Below are 12991 nucleotides of genomic sequence, written 5' to 3'. Positions count from 1 at the left end.
TTATTATTATTAATGTGAGCTTTATGATTGTTATTATTATTCTCGTTAAAACATTAACTTTTTCTCTCTTAGTTATCTCAAAAATATTTTTACTTTTAGTTTTGAATAAAAACCACTTGTAATTTGTTTGAAACATACGTTTACGGTTTATTGTCTCAGTCTATGAGATGCAAAGTTTAGTTTGGAGGCATGGCCAAGGCATATGACAGGGAATCCTGATTGAGCAAAGCAGAGCCAATGGCACCAAGCTGGTTCAATCTAGCAAGAACAAAAGAGTTTTTATGACTCCAAACCAATTACCTGTTATCTCACAGTTGCCACCATTTATGAGCCACTTCCTTGCCCATATCTGCAAAGTAAGAGGTATGGATTGAACAAGAAAAGTAAGAATCAAACATGATATGTTGAATGCTCTAAATTCCACACTAAACTGAATAGGAGCAGAATCAAACATGGTGATCATCCTAACTTGTTTTGCCGTTGGCTATGTCTACATTATGTTGTTTCAGAAGTCCAAAGAAGAGAATCATTATGGAGCAGATGCAGTAGTTTGCTATCAGAACCTAAATCTCTTGAACTTAGGCTTCAATATTTCTTGACACCTAAAACTGTGAGATCCCACCTTGGTGGGAGAGAAATGAGTGTCAGCGAAGACGTTGGGCTACGAAGGGGATGGTGAGATCCCACATCGGTTGGAGAGGAAAACGAAACATTCTTTATAAGAGTTTGAAAACCTCTCCTTAGCAGATGCGTTTTAAAAACTTTGAGGGAAAAGCCAAAAAATGGCAATATTTGCTAGTAGTACAATCGATCTATCACTCCGTTAAACAGCATTTTGATGACATTCATATCTCATAAGCGACCAAAACCTATCATGTTCCTTGGAAGATGTAAAGATTGAAGGAGGTTGTAATTGAAAAACATACATCGTTCTCCTTCGGAGCCCAGCATCCTCACTGGATGCTGACACTCGTTCTCCTCTCCAATCGATTTGGGATCTCACAATCCATCCGTTTTGAGGCCCAGCGTAAACTGGTACACCACTCAGTTTCCACTCCCTTTGGGACCCAACTTCCTCGCACCGCACAGTGTCACTCCCTTTGGGGCTCAGCGTTCTCACTAGCATTCGAAACGAAAAGCTCAAATAGGACAATATCTACTAGCAACAGACCTAGGTTCGTTGAGCACGGTAAAAGCACAAACTTACCATTATAGGGAACTGCCAATGCTCCACATCCCAAACTTACCATTATCAAAGACATATGAAACAGATGAGTTGGTGGTGGAAAAGAAAGTACAGAAACCCAATGCCCATTTGTGGTGGTATGCTAAACACAATCTAAATGACCCATAACATACCTCTGGGTAGGCAACTCCTTGGGAGCTGATATGCAAAACATGAGAATTCAGAAGCCACTAGGAACACAAAGAAGCACCCAACCAGACAACAAACAACTTACAGGCTACCAACTACATTTCATTGCTACAAAATTCATTTAAACTTTTGTTAACCCAATTGGAAAACTAGAACATAGCTTAATTAACAGCCCTAGCATTGAGCTAAAGAAACCATGCGATCTTTAGCTCAATGTAAGTGTCCCCATGATCGCAGCAGAGCTCAAATGGGTGTGGAGCAAGTGAATGTTAGAAACCAAAAAGGGGGAAATAATTGAAAACAAAACAGAGGCGAGAGAGAGGAGTAGAAGATAAGGTTTTGGAGGGAAGAGGAAGGCCCGTGCTATACAAAACCTGCACCAAACACTGCCTCAGATTCCTCCAACACTCTGCCTCCCATAATACCTGCTGCCTCCCCAAATTTTTATTTTTTTTTTATTTATTATTTTTCTTTAATTTAACAAATTCCCATTAATTTAATTTTCTTTAATGCTCTTCTTCCCATTGCTAGCTGTCTATTTTTGTTTTTGTTTTCTGCTTATTTTTATTCATTTATTTTATTAATTTTCTTTTTAAATTTTAAAAGATGAAAGTCCCACGTCCACTAGTTTAGAGAATGATCATCTGTTTATAAACAAAAAAAAATACTCGTTCTTCTGGGGAAGTTCAAAACAAAACTATAAGAGTATGCGATATAAATATATATTTTTTTAATTTTGACTTTTTTAAAAAAAATTTATGATTAGGAAAATGGAAAATTAAGCAATAATTGGGCAATGAAAGTGAGGGGACAAAAAAGTCCCTGAAAATAGCACGACTCCCAACATACGTTCAAACTATCTAGACTTAGTTTGAATTACTTTCTAATTTAAATACTTTTTAAAAGAATATTTATAAAAATATTATTATTATTTATTTCATATTTAATAATCCATCTATTAACTCACTTCCTACAATAATTTACATTTAATATTATTATTTACTTTATTTTCTTAATTTTAATATTTTGATTGAAGAAATAATGTCTCGTGTTATTATTTTTAAATTATTAAATACTACCATATCTAATAATTGAAATATTTTTCAAGTATATAACTTTACACGTGTGAAGTGATTTGATATTAAATGAATAAAGCGACACATATTGGCGTTAGGCATTTTCGTCTTTTCCTTATATGGAGTTGAAAAAGAAAAAGAAAAAGAAAAGAAAAAGAAAATTGTTATTTTTTTCGTCTTTATTTATTACCAACTCTGAAACATTTTTATTCATTTAAATATTCATTCCTTCGTGTTCTTGTTCACATCCTCTCAATGGCTTCCTCAGTTGATCACAATAAGTTACCAAACATCTGCGGCGGCGCCACCGCAGCTCCTCCGCCCACTCCTTCCTCACAAACCAACCACCTCTCCACCTCTGCCGCTGCCGAAGCTCTCTCCAGGCTCCTCCACCGCCTCCCCCCCAAACTCTCTCTTCCTACGCGCCGTTCCTCGTCCGTTATATCGCCACCAACGATTTCCTTCTCAGATTCTCCCGATGACGAGTTTTCCAGTAGGCTACTCTCCGCCGTCTCAGAATTCGGCTTCTTCCAAATCACTGATCATAAAATATCCTCTCATCTCGTTCTCTCAGCCGAGTCGGAATCTGCCGCTCTATTCGACATTCAGGCGGAGAAGAAGGAAGCACTGTTTCCGAAGGACTGGGGATTCATAGGCGACGAAGACGAAGAATCGGACGGAGCCGGTGAATCGTTCTGCTTCGATCCGAGGCTGTGCTTGCCTTATTCCGACGAGATTTGTTTACAAGCTTTGCAAGAGCTCGTTCCTGCGATGGAGTATCTCGGACTGAAGATCGTGGAGCACCTATTTCGTGCGATTGGCCTCGAGAATCCAATCGGTGAGGATCGAAGCAGATTCCGGTCGCTGATATGGATATCGAAAGGTTCTCGAAGCGCTGAGCCGGCAGTGACCTGTGGATTTTACCCATACATTGTTGGATTGCATTATCAGAGCAAGAACCAGAGGTGTTCTGTATTAGGAGATTCCGGCTGGGTTGCGACGGCGGCAACGGCGGCGGATTCAGTGATGGTTTCAATCGGAGATATTGCGCAAGTAAGAAATAAACGCTGTCGTTTTGTTAATTTAATTTCTTTTTTTAAAATGAATAGAAAATTATAATTAATGGGTAAGGATATTTGATAATTAATAATTAAAAAGCTGTTAGATTGCACGAACTGAGAGGCATTGGTCACGTGCGTTCATTCGTGACAAATATGCTGCTTGTTTCACAAATCCACACAAACCTAATTTCTCGAAATTATTGATTTAATATTCTAAAAAGAAATTATTAGAGGAAGAAAAATTTAGCATTAAAATTTTGAAAATGTATTTTTAAAATAAAATTATTTCCGATTGTTTATCAAAATTTGTAGGTGTGGAGCAATGGAAAGGTAAAGAAAGTGAGAGGCAGGGCAGTAGCGGCGGCGGCTGACGGCAGCGACAACTCGGGCACCATCTCAATATCACTACTCATTACTCTTCCTTTGGATACCCAAGTCTCTCCTCTTCTTCCACCGACCGACGAAAACACAGACGCAGAAGCAGAAGAGGACGGCGGCGGCGGCAACGAGGCAGAGAAGAAAACGGCGGTATTTCGTTCGTTTAGCTTTGAAGAGTACGCGTGGAAAGTGTATCAGAATCGGTGCTTTCTGCTCAGAGATCCGCTGGCCGGATACCGAATCTGAATCGATGGATCGGAGAATTGCCCCATTGTTGATCAATCGACCCATTGAATTCCCACGGTTTTCTGCAGAGGCGTTGAGTACGTAGCTCTACTTTTTCTTTTTTCTTGTTTATTTTGAACAGTTTTTGGATTATTCTTGCGAGTGCTGTGTGATTTTGTTACAAATTTGAATAATCCCAAAAACAATATATTTAGATATTATATGGATAATCAACTTCAGGTTCATTTTTCTTTGAGAAATTTTGTGTTGGGTTTGAATTAAAAAAAAAAAAAAAAAAAAAAAGTAATTGATTTGTGGTTATGAAAGTAGAAACTTAAAAAACTGACAAAAACAGATTTGCATGCCATTATTCAACCAACTTTCACCTCTAGACCAAACTCCGCAAATCTATACGCTAAATAAATCTATAAATTTTAAAGTTAAATTACAAATTTAATCGAATGATTTAAAGACTACCAATAAGAGTTTTATCAAATAATGAATATTGAAGAGCTTTTTATGAAAGAAAAGACTTACTGCCTTCACAACTTAGGTCAGAGATGGCCGCTGAGTGGGCGAAGATGAAGATTCATTCATCCCAAAACACACAGCATAACACAAATTGAATGAAATGTATATTTAGAAATTTTGGAAATTCGCTGCTTGGCTTAAGTAGAGACATCACCATAACTTACAAAATGAATGAAATGTTAAAAACAAGATTGCTTTTGACAGCAAATTTCAAACGGATATGCTTTTTAATTTACACAATAAAGCTACAACTACAAAAAAAAAAAAGGGTGCCAATGATTCAGTATCAATCCTGAACTTGTGCCCAGTTGAATAGTCAGGCTTGGCACCTACATCATCTTCACCTAGCTTAACCCGTAAACAGCCTGTTACTTCTCTTCCCAAGCTCATGGACTCGGTTTATGGAGCATAACGAGCAATTTGACTACACCGAATCTGCTACTTCTCTTTGACACTAAGACATAACTATTCTACAAATATAGTCAACAGCTCCCACCAGCATTGACTAATATCCTCTAACACTGCTCACAGAACAAACAGAGCTATAAGACATTTCTGTTGAAGCCTGCATTGCTCACATTACCGCTTTTAGGTCAGAGCTGAATCCCAAAAAACCTACTCAAATTGCAACCGAAGTATCCAAACCACTCGATCCCCCTTTTAAGGGAGTCCAACTTCGTTCAAGTCGCCTAAACCTACTTATTCTACCTGGTTCGTTTAGTCCACAACCAATCAGTTCTTGACCATCTGAGAAGAAACTGCAACAACTAATATTATTTGGAGAGAATTTCCACCCACAACTCAACTCCCTTCAACTGACCTCATCCAGGCAGCATACAGGCAACTTAAGCTGAAAATAAAGCCTTATCCATCTCGAGAATTGCATTTAAATGGGTTCGTGGGAATAGCAAGCTCAACAAGGGAACTACAGATGATGATTGAAATTTCGGTTTGATTTTTCGCATGGCTATCTTGATTAAAGATGAATCTGGTATGCTATACCACTGAAGATACCAAGATAGGAATACTGTACTTCTCACTCCTTGTATATCTCCACTTGGCCACCTTCCAGAATCCAAGTAATTGCGAAAATCATTCTTCAAGCTCTGACAACAACTTAGAATTTCTTCTACCCGCTTCCTGAGAGACCCCAAAAAATTAGACTGCACAATGCTGCCTCTTGAAGTGGTCAATTTTCCACTCAACAGAGCCTCATTATATGCTATCGCAAGCTGCAAGAAACATAAAATAAGAAGTCACGTTCTCCCATACATAAAGATGTAAATTGTAAGAAACTGATAGTTGATAGAACTTGACTTCAATTTTTTATAGATAAACAATTCAAATGGATGGAGTGCCACGTAAAGATAGCCAACCTTTAGGTCAAATAAACAGAGTGAGTCACCAAGAATAACCGCACCACCCTTGGCCTGATCAATCATCAAAGAAACCGTTGTATATAATGACAAATAAACCTGCATTGGGGTAAACAGAAAACCACGTTTCGAAGGACTTAATTCTCAAAGAACGAGTTGCAGCATCCACTTCAGTGGATAGCTTTACCAAGCTACACTTTTCTACAATGTGTTAAAAATGACAAGGACTTCAAAAAGATGTAATAGAACTTCCTGCATATTTTCTCAAATTGGAAGACCAAATACATAGAGATGCATTAGAAGCAGTAAAGTTTTCGACTTTTCAACAGACTGCATTTACCTGCAAAAGAGCTGGTCTGTCCTTGCTCACACACTCAAACAGAACTTGCAAGCAAAATTCCTGAAAATCAACGTCCAATCTGCATTCATATGCTCAAAACATTTATTATTGATACCTTTGGTTCAATAAACACGATACTTTGAAAGAGAAAAAGTACTTAGCAGAGGAAACCAATGATATCAAAAGACAAAAGCTGGAATATACATGAATCAGTATTATTTGTCAGGTTCAATCGGGTAATTTTTTTTCCCAACTAACTGAACGACCTGGCCATTAGGCGGTTAGCTTATCTGATTCAAACCTATAATTCCAAATAGAATCTCTTGAGTTATAGTTCAAAATGCAAAATCATAATAATAATAAAGTTTGAAAGCACTTTATTCATGTTTAAGAAAAAATTAGTGTGGATCATCTGAAATTTTTAACTTCAGGTGTGCAGTTCTCAATCTACTGAGTTGCTATTGAAGCTTATGACAGGGCATGATTTAAAGGCAAAAGAAAATCTACACATGCTATCTTTACTATTTGTCAATATACTTTTTTAGTTACGCCACAGCTTTCCATTTACATCACAGCCAACCTAAGAAGCTTTACCAAGTCATGACCGACACCACCTGTAGAGCACATTACTTAATGATCTTAAGACTCAACTCGATGCCTCAAATTGAATTTTTTACTCATGTGGTTAAAGTAAACTTGATTAAAATGGTCATGGTAGCAAAGAAAATAACTGTAATAATACAAAATGTTGTATGATCAAAATGATTAAGGAAGAAATCTAAAATGTTGCCCAATCAAGGAAAATAGACATCTAAAACAAAAAGGTGAATGAAAATGTGAAGATTTGGACTAAGTAACGAACACACTGAGTTAGGAAATCCAACATATTACTAAATAGCCTACTTGCCTGCCATCCCATGAAGGGTCACAGCACAGTTGCGCAAATGCAATCAAACTAGGATCTGACGAGAAGGTACCAATCAACTGATCTACGCTTGCATAATTAGGTCTGCTAGGGCCACTATTACACAAATTGCGTGATGATAGACCCCTGGACCCAAAAACCTGGACAGAGAGAATTGCGTTATCCACAATGATACCACTAGAACTTTCAATAGATGCAAAGGATGAATTTACCTTGTGCATTACTCGTGATAACAGTGACTGACAGCCTATAGGGTCATCAATGTACGAACAAGCTCCAACTTTCTGCTTGATGTATAAAACACCAGAGCTAAATGGATTATTTTTGTCCCCAACATTCCACCAAGATTTATCTGGTGGAAAAAAATAGAAATTTAAGTATCTGATACATCAAAGAAAATAGAACAGAGAATAAACATGAATGAAAGTCATGGAACAACAAGGTAAGTAATTTTTTATAAAAAGAATGAATTGGTATGTAAACAAGAAAGAAAAGAAGCCAACCACCAACCTTCGGGGGCAAGTTCTATTACTTGAGGCCAATACCGAGGACTACATATGCGTAGGGTCTTTAACTGTGAGAACAAATAAAATTGGATATTTAATTTCAAATAGAAAGAACAATGCAGACGCTTTTACATAAATTATGGCGGGAACAATGATAACATTGGTGGTCCACTATTCTACATGGACACATCTACATGTGGCATACAAATCAAAACAATGCAAAGGAAAATGACTGCAGGCATTTTTTTAGAAATAAAATGTGCAGATCAGTCAATTCTCATATAGAACATCTAGAACTTACAGTAGCACGTTCAGGTAGAAGACAAGGAGTAACTTCACAGAAGGTAGTTTCGGCATAATGCTCAGTTTCTGTTACAGTGATTTCAAGAGGAGCATAGACTGGCAGACCACTGTCTACATCCACAGTCTGAATCCAGCGAGCCTCAGTTGCAAGAACATATAAATGTCGGAATGCCTTGACAAGAGAGAACCTTTCAGTAAAATATGCTATTGATTTAAGTTTTTTTTTTTCTTGGATAAGAAACCTGAACATGTACTGCTAGGGAGGAAAAGACTACTGATAACGAAAGTTAGAAAACACAGGAGAAAGATACACAACCACTTCTTTTATGAGTAACTTCATTAAACGCAGCAAAAGTTTGGACCTCTTTCCATTGAATAAATACCTACTAGAACTACTTGTATTTTGAATATAAAGCTACAAAGTGACTTCACTCTCCTTTCCTGTAATGTATATTTGTATGAGCTACATAATGTGATAGACAATATATGTGAGAGAATGTTTCGTTCCATTCCAGTACTTGAGTTTCATATATGTATATACCCAAAACTATTAGTGTAAAAATACAATAATGAATAGAGGACAAGAAACTAATAAACTCCTACTTACAACAATAAACATGCTCTAACAACACATATGATAGTACTAATGAAGCATGAATACTATAGTTTGGAGAACACACAAGTGTCAGACAGTATCAGACACTTGAACTAGAGTGTTCAATTATTATTTATTCTTGTTTGAAAATTTTAATGGGGTTAATTCATAAAAAGAAATATAAGAAATTAATTTATGGGAGTTAAAAACATCATATTTTTGTAAACATATATAATATGTGAACTAAATGATTTCCAAGTCCCTACCACAAGACTATTTATGAGATTTTATCAAATCATAAGAACAAAATTCTAACTTTTAAGATAATAGGGACTAAATTCTAACTTTACAAACTATAGGGAATAAATTTATAATTTTATCTAAAATATACAAATATATTTAAAATATATACAGTTTCACAAATATATTTGCCAAGGCTATGGCCTTATTATTTTTTCATAAATTATGAATCATTGTATCAACATGTTGAATCATCACCAAAAATATCGAATGCCCATGATCCATATTTGGGCAAGTGCTTCTTACATCAGACATATGCATATTGATTGTTGGCCAGACTATGGAAATTTCCATTCGGAACTGGTAGCCGGTTATTATTTTTAGGCTGCAGGACTACCAGAGTGGTTAAGGGAAAAAAAAAACTTCTCTCCATTACTTTCATAAGAAATTATACATTCCTTTCTCACTCTGCAGCTAGTTATAAGCTGTACAATAAGTAAATAAATAAGAGTAAATTATTATCCTATGAATAATTATACCTGGAGGTGACATCGATTGTCATTTGGACCAGTAGGCAAGCGTGGGTAAAGAGTTATTAGCAATGCAGCAACAGCACCGTTACTAGTTGAAAACGTCCGTGTACCTCCCCCAAGAAACAAGAATCCAATAGCTAAGCTTACCTGAAGATAATTTAGAGTTTCAACAACTATGAAGAGAATTTCATTTTATATAATTCAACTCAGTCTTCCATAAAACCATATTATCTCAGACAAAGAAACAATATCATAAAGTTGATATTGAGTCGATCATTGAATCTTACACAATGACCTATACTTCTGATCCCACATCGAGGCGCAACTATCAAATAACATAGAAATTACTGTAGGTGAAGAAACTTGCAGACCCACAACACTTATCCGCTGAGTTATCTGATTGTTTTAGGGTACGATTGTTTAACTTTCCAATCAGTGATCTCTCAAAATCTTTTAAATAATTCTCCAATCTTCTTTCTGAAGTTCGAAATTAAGCATCATTGGAATAATACAAAGCTTAGCCTCTAATTTTTCAATCTTAGATATCAGGTGTGAGCTTGACGATCCGTCAGAAAAGCCAAGAGTAGAAGCAGAAGAGGAAAAGATGATCGATTGTATCTTCCTTTTTGCTAAGAACACGCCAGCTGAGGCTAAGAAAGTGTTAATTTTCCTTTTCAAATAACAAAATAGGCTGTTCATACTCTAATTTGTTCCCATTGATTCAGCGCTTAAGTGACAACATAGCTGTTTACTGATTCATTTTGCAAGAGAAAGTCAAAATTAAGTAAGAGTTTGTGTCAGACAGTCACACATTCGAGTAGTCCTTTCAATTAATACTTTGGAAAGGAAAGCTTTAGAAACAATGACATGCATGATCAATGACCTAGCTTACACCCTTCAGTATCAGTAAGATTTTACATACTTATAGTTGATTACAAGGATCCTTTTAGGTTTACATGTAGAAAGCAAGATCCAAATTAACTTAGAAAACTTACTGCCATCTGAATGCCGTAGTTAGCATGACCATCAGTAGAATTTCTACTGCGCAAGAATCTTAAGAGACGAAAGGTTTGTAAATTTCCAGAGCCAGCCATTACCTGTTCACAAAGTCATCACCTGGTATTTAAATCCTACATTTATGAAGATGGGTGAGAGGAAACAAAGAAAGATTCTGCTTACCACGGACAAGGAAAGAGCAATTAAATGAACACATGTCTCCAAAGTGCCTCGATCAATGTAGCGAGACAATCCCTTAGGGAAGGGACTTTCCTTCTCTATGGAGATAGGTTTGATCTGCAAAACGGGAAAAATGTCATACAAGAATTAAACGGCCTAGAGGTGCAACAGCTAGTTCTGCGTCTGACCTCATTTAGAAAGTAGACAGCATAGTTATAAAGTAACTCCTGCGCATCTCCATTCTTTGTACCAGCAAACCTCAAACCTGTCACAGAGCTCACAATTAAGACTCCCAAGTTTGAATGTAAAATGCTTGTCTCACAATAATTTAAAGCAAGAAGGCCAAATTCTAGATTTCTTGAATATGAATTAATCAAAGATAGGTAGGATGCTCTGAAGAAGCACGGACATGGACATTCAGCAATAATATGGAAGAACATGAATAAACATAGAACATGAAGATGAAAAGAAAATTAGGCATAAAAATGCTTGTGTTACATGCATGTTTCGTGCACATATAAGATGCTACCAGAGGTGCATTTTTGTTTGACATATATCACAAATCTCAGTGAGATTTAAACAGAAACACACGTGACTATTGTTGGTCATATTAAATCCATAAAAATGACATCTTACCAATAGAAATACATGCTCCGATTATTATGTTGACATAAGCTTGAACAAATGCTTCGGCATCCAATTCATCAGTATCATTATCATCACTCTTGAGGCACTTGACAACATTCTTAACAATTTCAGGAATCTGAGATTCGACCCAGTTTCTGGATGGATGAACCCTACAATAGTTTATTTCATCAACATATGATCTTAATGAAGGAATAGGACATCTGGTTGCTGCAAATCTGATTAAAAATTGGTACCTGCTCCACATTATAAGATTTCGAGCTATGACACGAATCATGATAAAGTCAGGTCTCACATATTGCAAGTCAAAATTTGTCTTGGGGATGGATAGCTTTGACATAATCGCAACTGATTCAGTCTGTCAGACACGCCAAGCAGAAAACAAATTTAATTCCACTCATGCATATAATTATATTATTTTATGCTGTTTCAGACCAACAAAAATAGATAGTTTCATATAATTACTTTCAAGAACATTAACGCGAGAGCAATAGTAGCTCCAGGGGCAGTGACATCAACGTTGACCACGGTCCCATCCACCATCTAAATAAGAGCAAGAAAACAATATATCAGATTGCTTGCACTAGATACACATTTCATTGACAATATCTGGATGAAGGATTATTTTAGAGAACAATAAGTACAAAAATCAACCCGTATTTTTTTAACGAGAAATGAAAGTTTTCATCGATGAAATAAGACTAATGCTCAAAAGTGACAAACTCCACAAGGGAGTGAATAATAAGAAAATAAAAGGCATACAGCGGAGAAGTAAAAGCATGTTAAATGAGACATCAATCTTGGATAGAATGCCCAGCAAAGAGGTTGGTGAGAGCACAGAAAGAAGAAGCCTTCAAACGAGCCTAAATGAACCGATCTGACCAAAGAGGATTCTTGTTATTGAAAATCCTTTGATTTCTTTCAAAACTAACTATCAATGCAGAAGTAATAAATCCAACCACCTATTTATGATTCCTCTTCATGCAAGGGACCTAAGAAGTAATAAATAACTTTTCCAAGGAATCTCCAGTAATAGAACTCCCACCAAGGACTCTTCAAACAAGGAAAAAATTGAAACTATTCCTTAACTTCATACAACCTGTGTGATCATACGGTTGTGCTCCTCTGTAGAGAAAAGAGAAATTTCTGGCTAAAGAATAAGACAGGAACAGATTCAGATAAACTATAAAATCAAGTTCATCATACCTTGCAATTTTTCAGTTTAAGAGAAGTACAAATAACAAAATAAAAGATCAAGAGCGTGAGACCTTACATTACAAACTTCTTTTCCACCAATGTAGTTGAATAATCGATCAACTATTGAATCTGTAAAACCAACTGATTCTTTGCCTCGACCTTCATTTGACAGAACAAAATTAGTATTTACTGTTCACACCTTCAGTTTCCAATTCACAATGATTAGAATAAAACTAATCATACCCAATGCAACAAGACCCAAGGAAAAGCCTGCTGAAACAGCATAACCCTCTCGTTCAAGGACATTATCACCTCCACTTCGCCGGCCTATTTCTCCCTGTAACATAAATATCAAACAGGTAAGATTAATGATGAAAGAATACAATTTTTTTCTATTTCAATATATTTATATATATTATTTTATTTGCATTTTATATTTTTTTTTTAAATGAAGAAGAATAAGTCTAACTAGGTATAAGTACATATAGACCCCCCCCCCCCCCCCCCCC

General features: G+C 36.3%; 2 protein-coding genes across 3 annotated transcripts in view; one reads left to right on the top strand and one right to left on the bottom strand.

Annotated features, from left to right (window-relative positions):
* The first annotated feature begins 2667 nt into the window (after positions 1–2667).
* Positions 2668–4369, top strand: LOC111448055 (gibberellin 3-beta-dioxygenase 4). The gene is made up of 2 exons (XM_023087508.1): positions 2668–3504; positions 3825–4369. Exons 1-2 carry the CDS (start codon positions 2707–2709, stop codon positions 4134–4136), a joined length of 1110 nt encoding a protein of 369 aa, XP_022943276.1. The 5' UTR covers positions 2668–2706; the 3' UTR covers positions 4137–4369.
* Positions 4370–4728: 359 nt separating this feature from the next.
* The window catches only part of LOC111447528 (anaphase-promoting complex subunit 1), a 20735-nt gene continuing 12472 nt past the window's right edge, over positions 4729–12991 (bottom strand). The window contains exons 21-37 of one of the 2 annotated variants that reach the window (XM_023086747.1): positions 12726–12819; positions 12559–12641; positions 12385–12435; positions 11751–11828; positions 11522–11643; positions 11277–11437; positions 10829–10905; positions 10644–10757; positions 10460–10561; positions 9471–9611; positions 8095–8268; positions 7798–7861; positions 7500–7639; positions 7270–7427; positions 6363–6441; positions 6023–6121; positions 4729–5878 (exon numbers count right to left, since the gene is read on the bottom strand). In XM_023086747.1, coding sequence (XP_022942515.1) covers positions 5492–5878; positions 6023–6121; positions 6363–6441; positions 7270–7427; positions 7500–7639; positions 7798–7861; positions 8095–8268; positions 9471–9611; positions 10460–10561; positions 10644–10757; positions 10829–10905; positions 11277–11437; positions 11522–11643; positions 11751–11828; positions 12385–12435; positions 12559–12641; positions 12726–12819 — 2124 coding nt within the window. In that variant the 3' untranslated portion in view covers positions 4729–5491. The remainder of the gene's footprint in view (positions 5879–6022; positions 6122–6362; positions 6442–7269; positions 7428–7499; positions 7640–7797; positions 7862–8094; positions 8269–9470; positions 9612–10459; positions 10562–10643; positions 10758–10828; positions 10906–11276; positions 11438–11521; positions 11644–11750; positions 11829–12384; positions 12436–12558; positions 12642–12725; positions 12820–12991) is intronic. The other variant, XM_023086748.1, reaches the window with a different exon arrangement.

The sequence above is a fragment of the Cucurbita moschata genome, unplaced genomic scaffold (assembly GCF_002738365.1).
Source record: "Cucurbita moschata cultivar Rifu unplaced genomic scaffold, Cmos_1.0 Cmo_Scf00009, whole genome shotgun sequence".
Lineage (NCBI taxonomy): Eukaryota > Viridiplantae > Streptophyta > Magnoliopsida > Cucurbitales > Cucurbitaceae > Cucurbita > Cucurbita moschata.
This window is presented reverse-complemented; position numbering and strand designations above follow the sequence as displayed.

Coding starts and splice junctions, on each gene's coding strand:
- LOC111448055 (XM_023087508.1), top strand. CDS start 2,707: ATGGCTTCCTCAGTTGATCACAATAAGTTACCAAACATCTGCGGCGGC. Junction 3,505..3,824: donor CAATCGGAGATATTGCGCAA/GTAAGAAATAAA, acceptor CAAAATTTGTAG/GTGTGGAGCAATGGAAAGGT.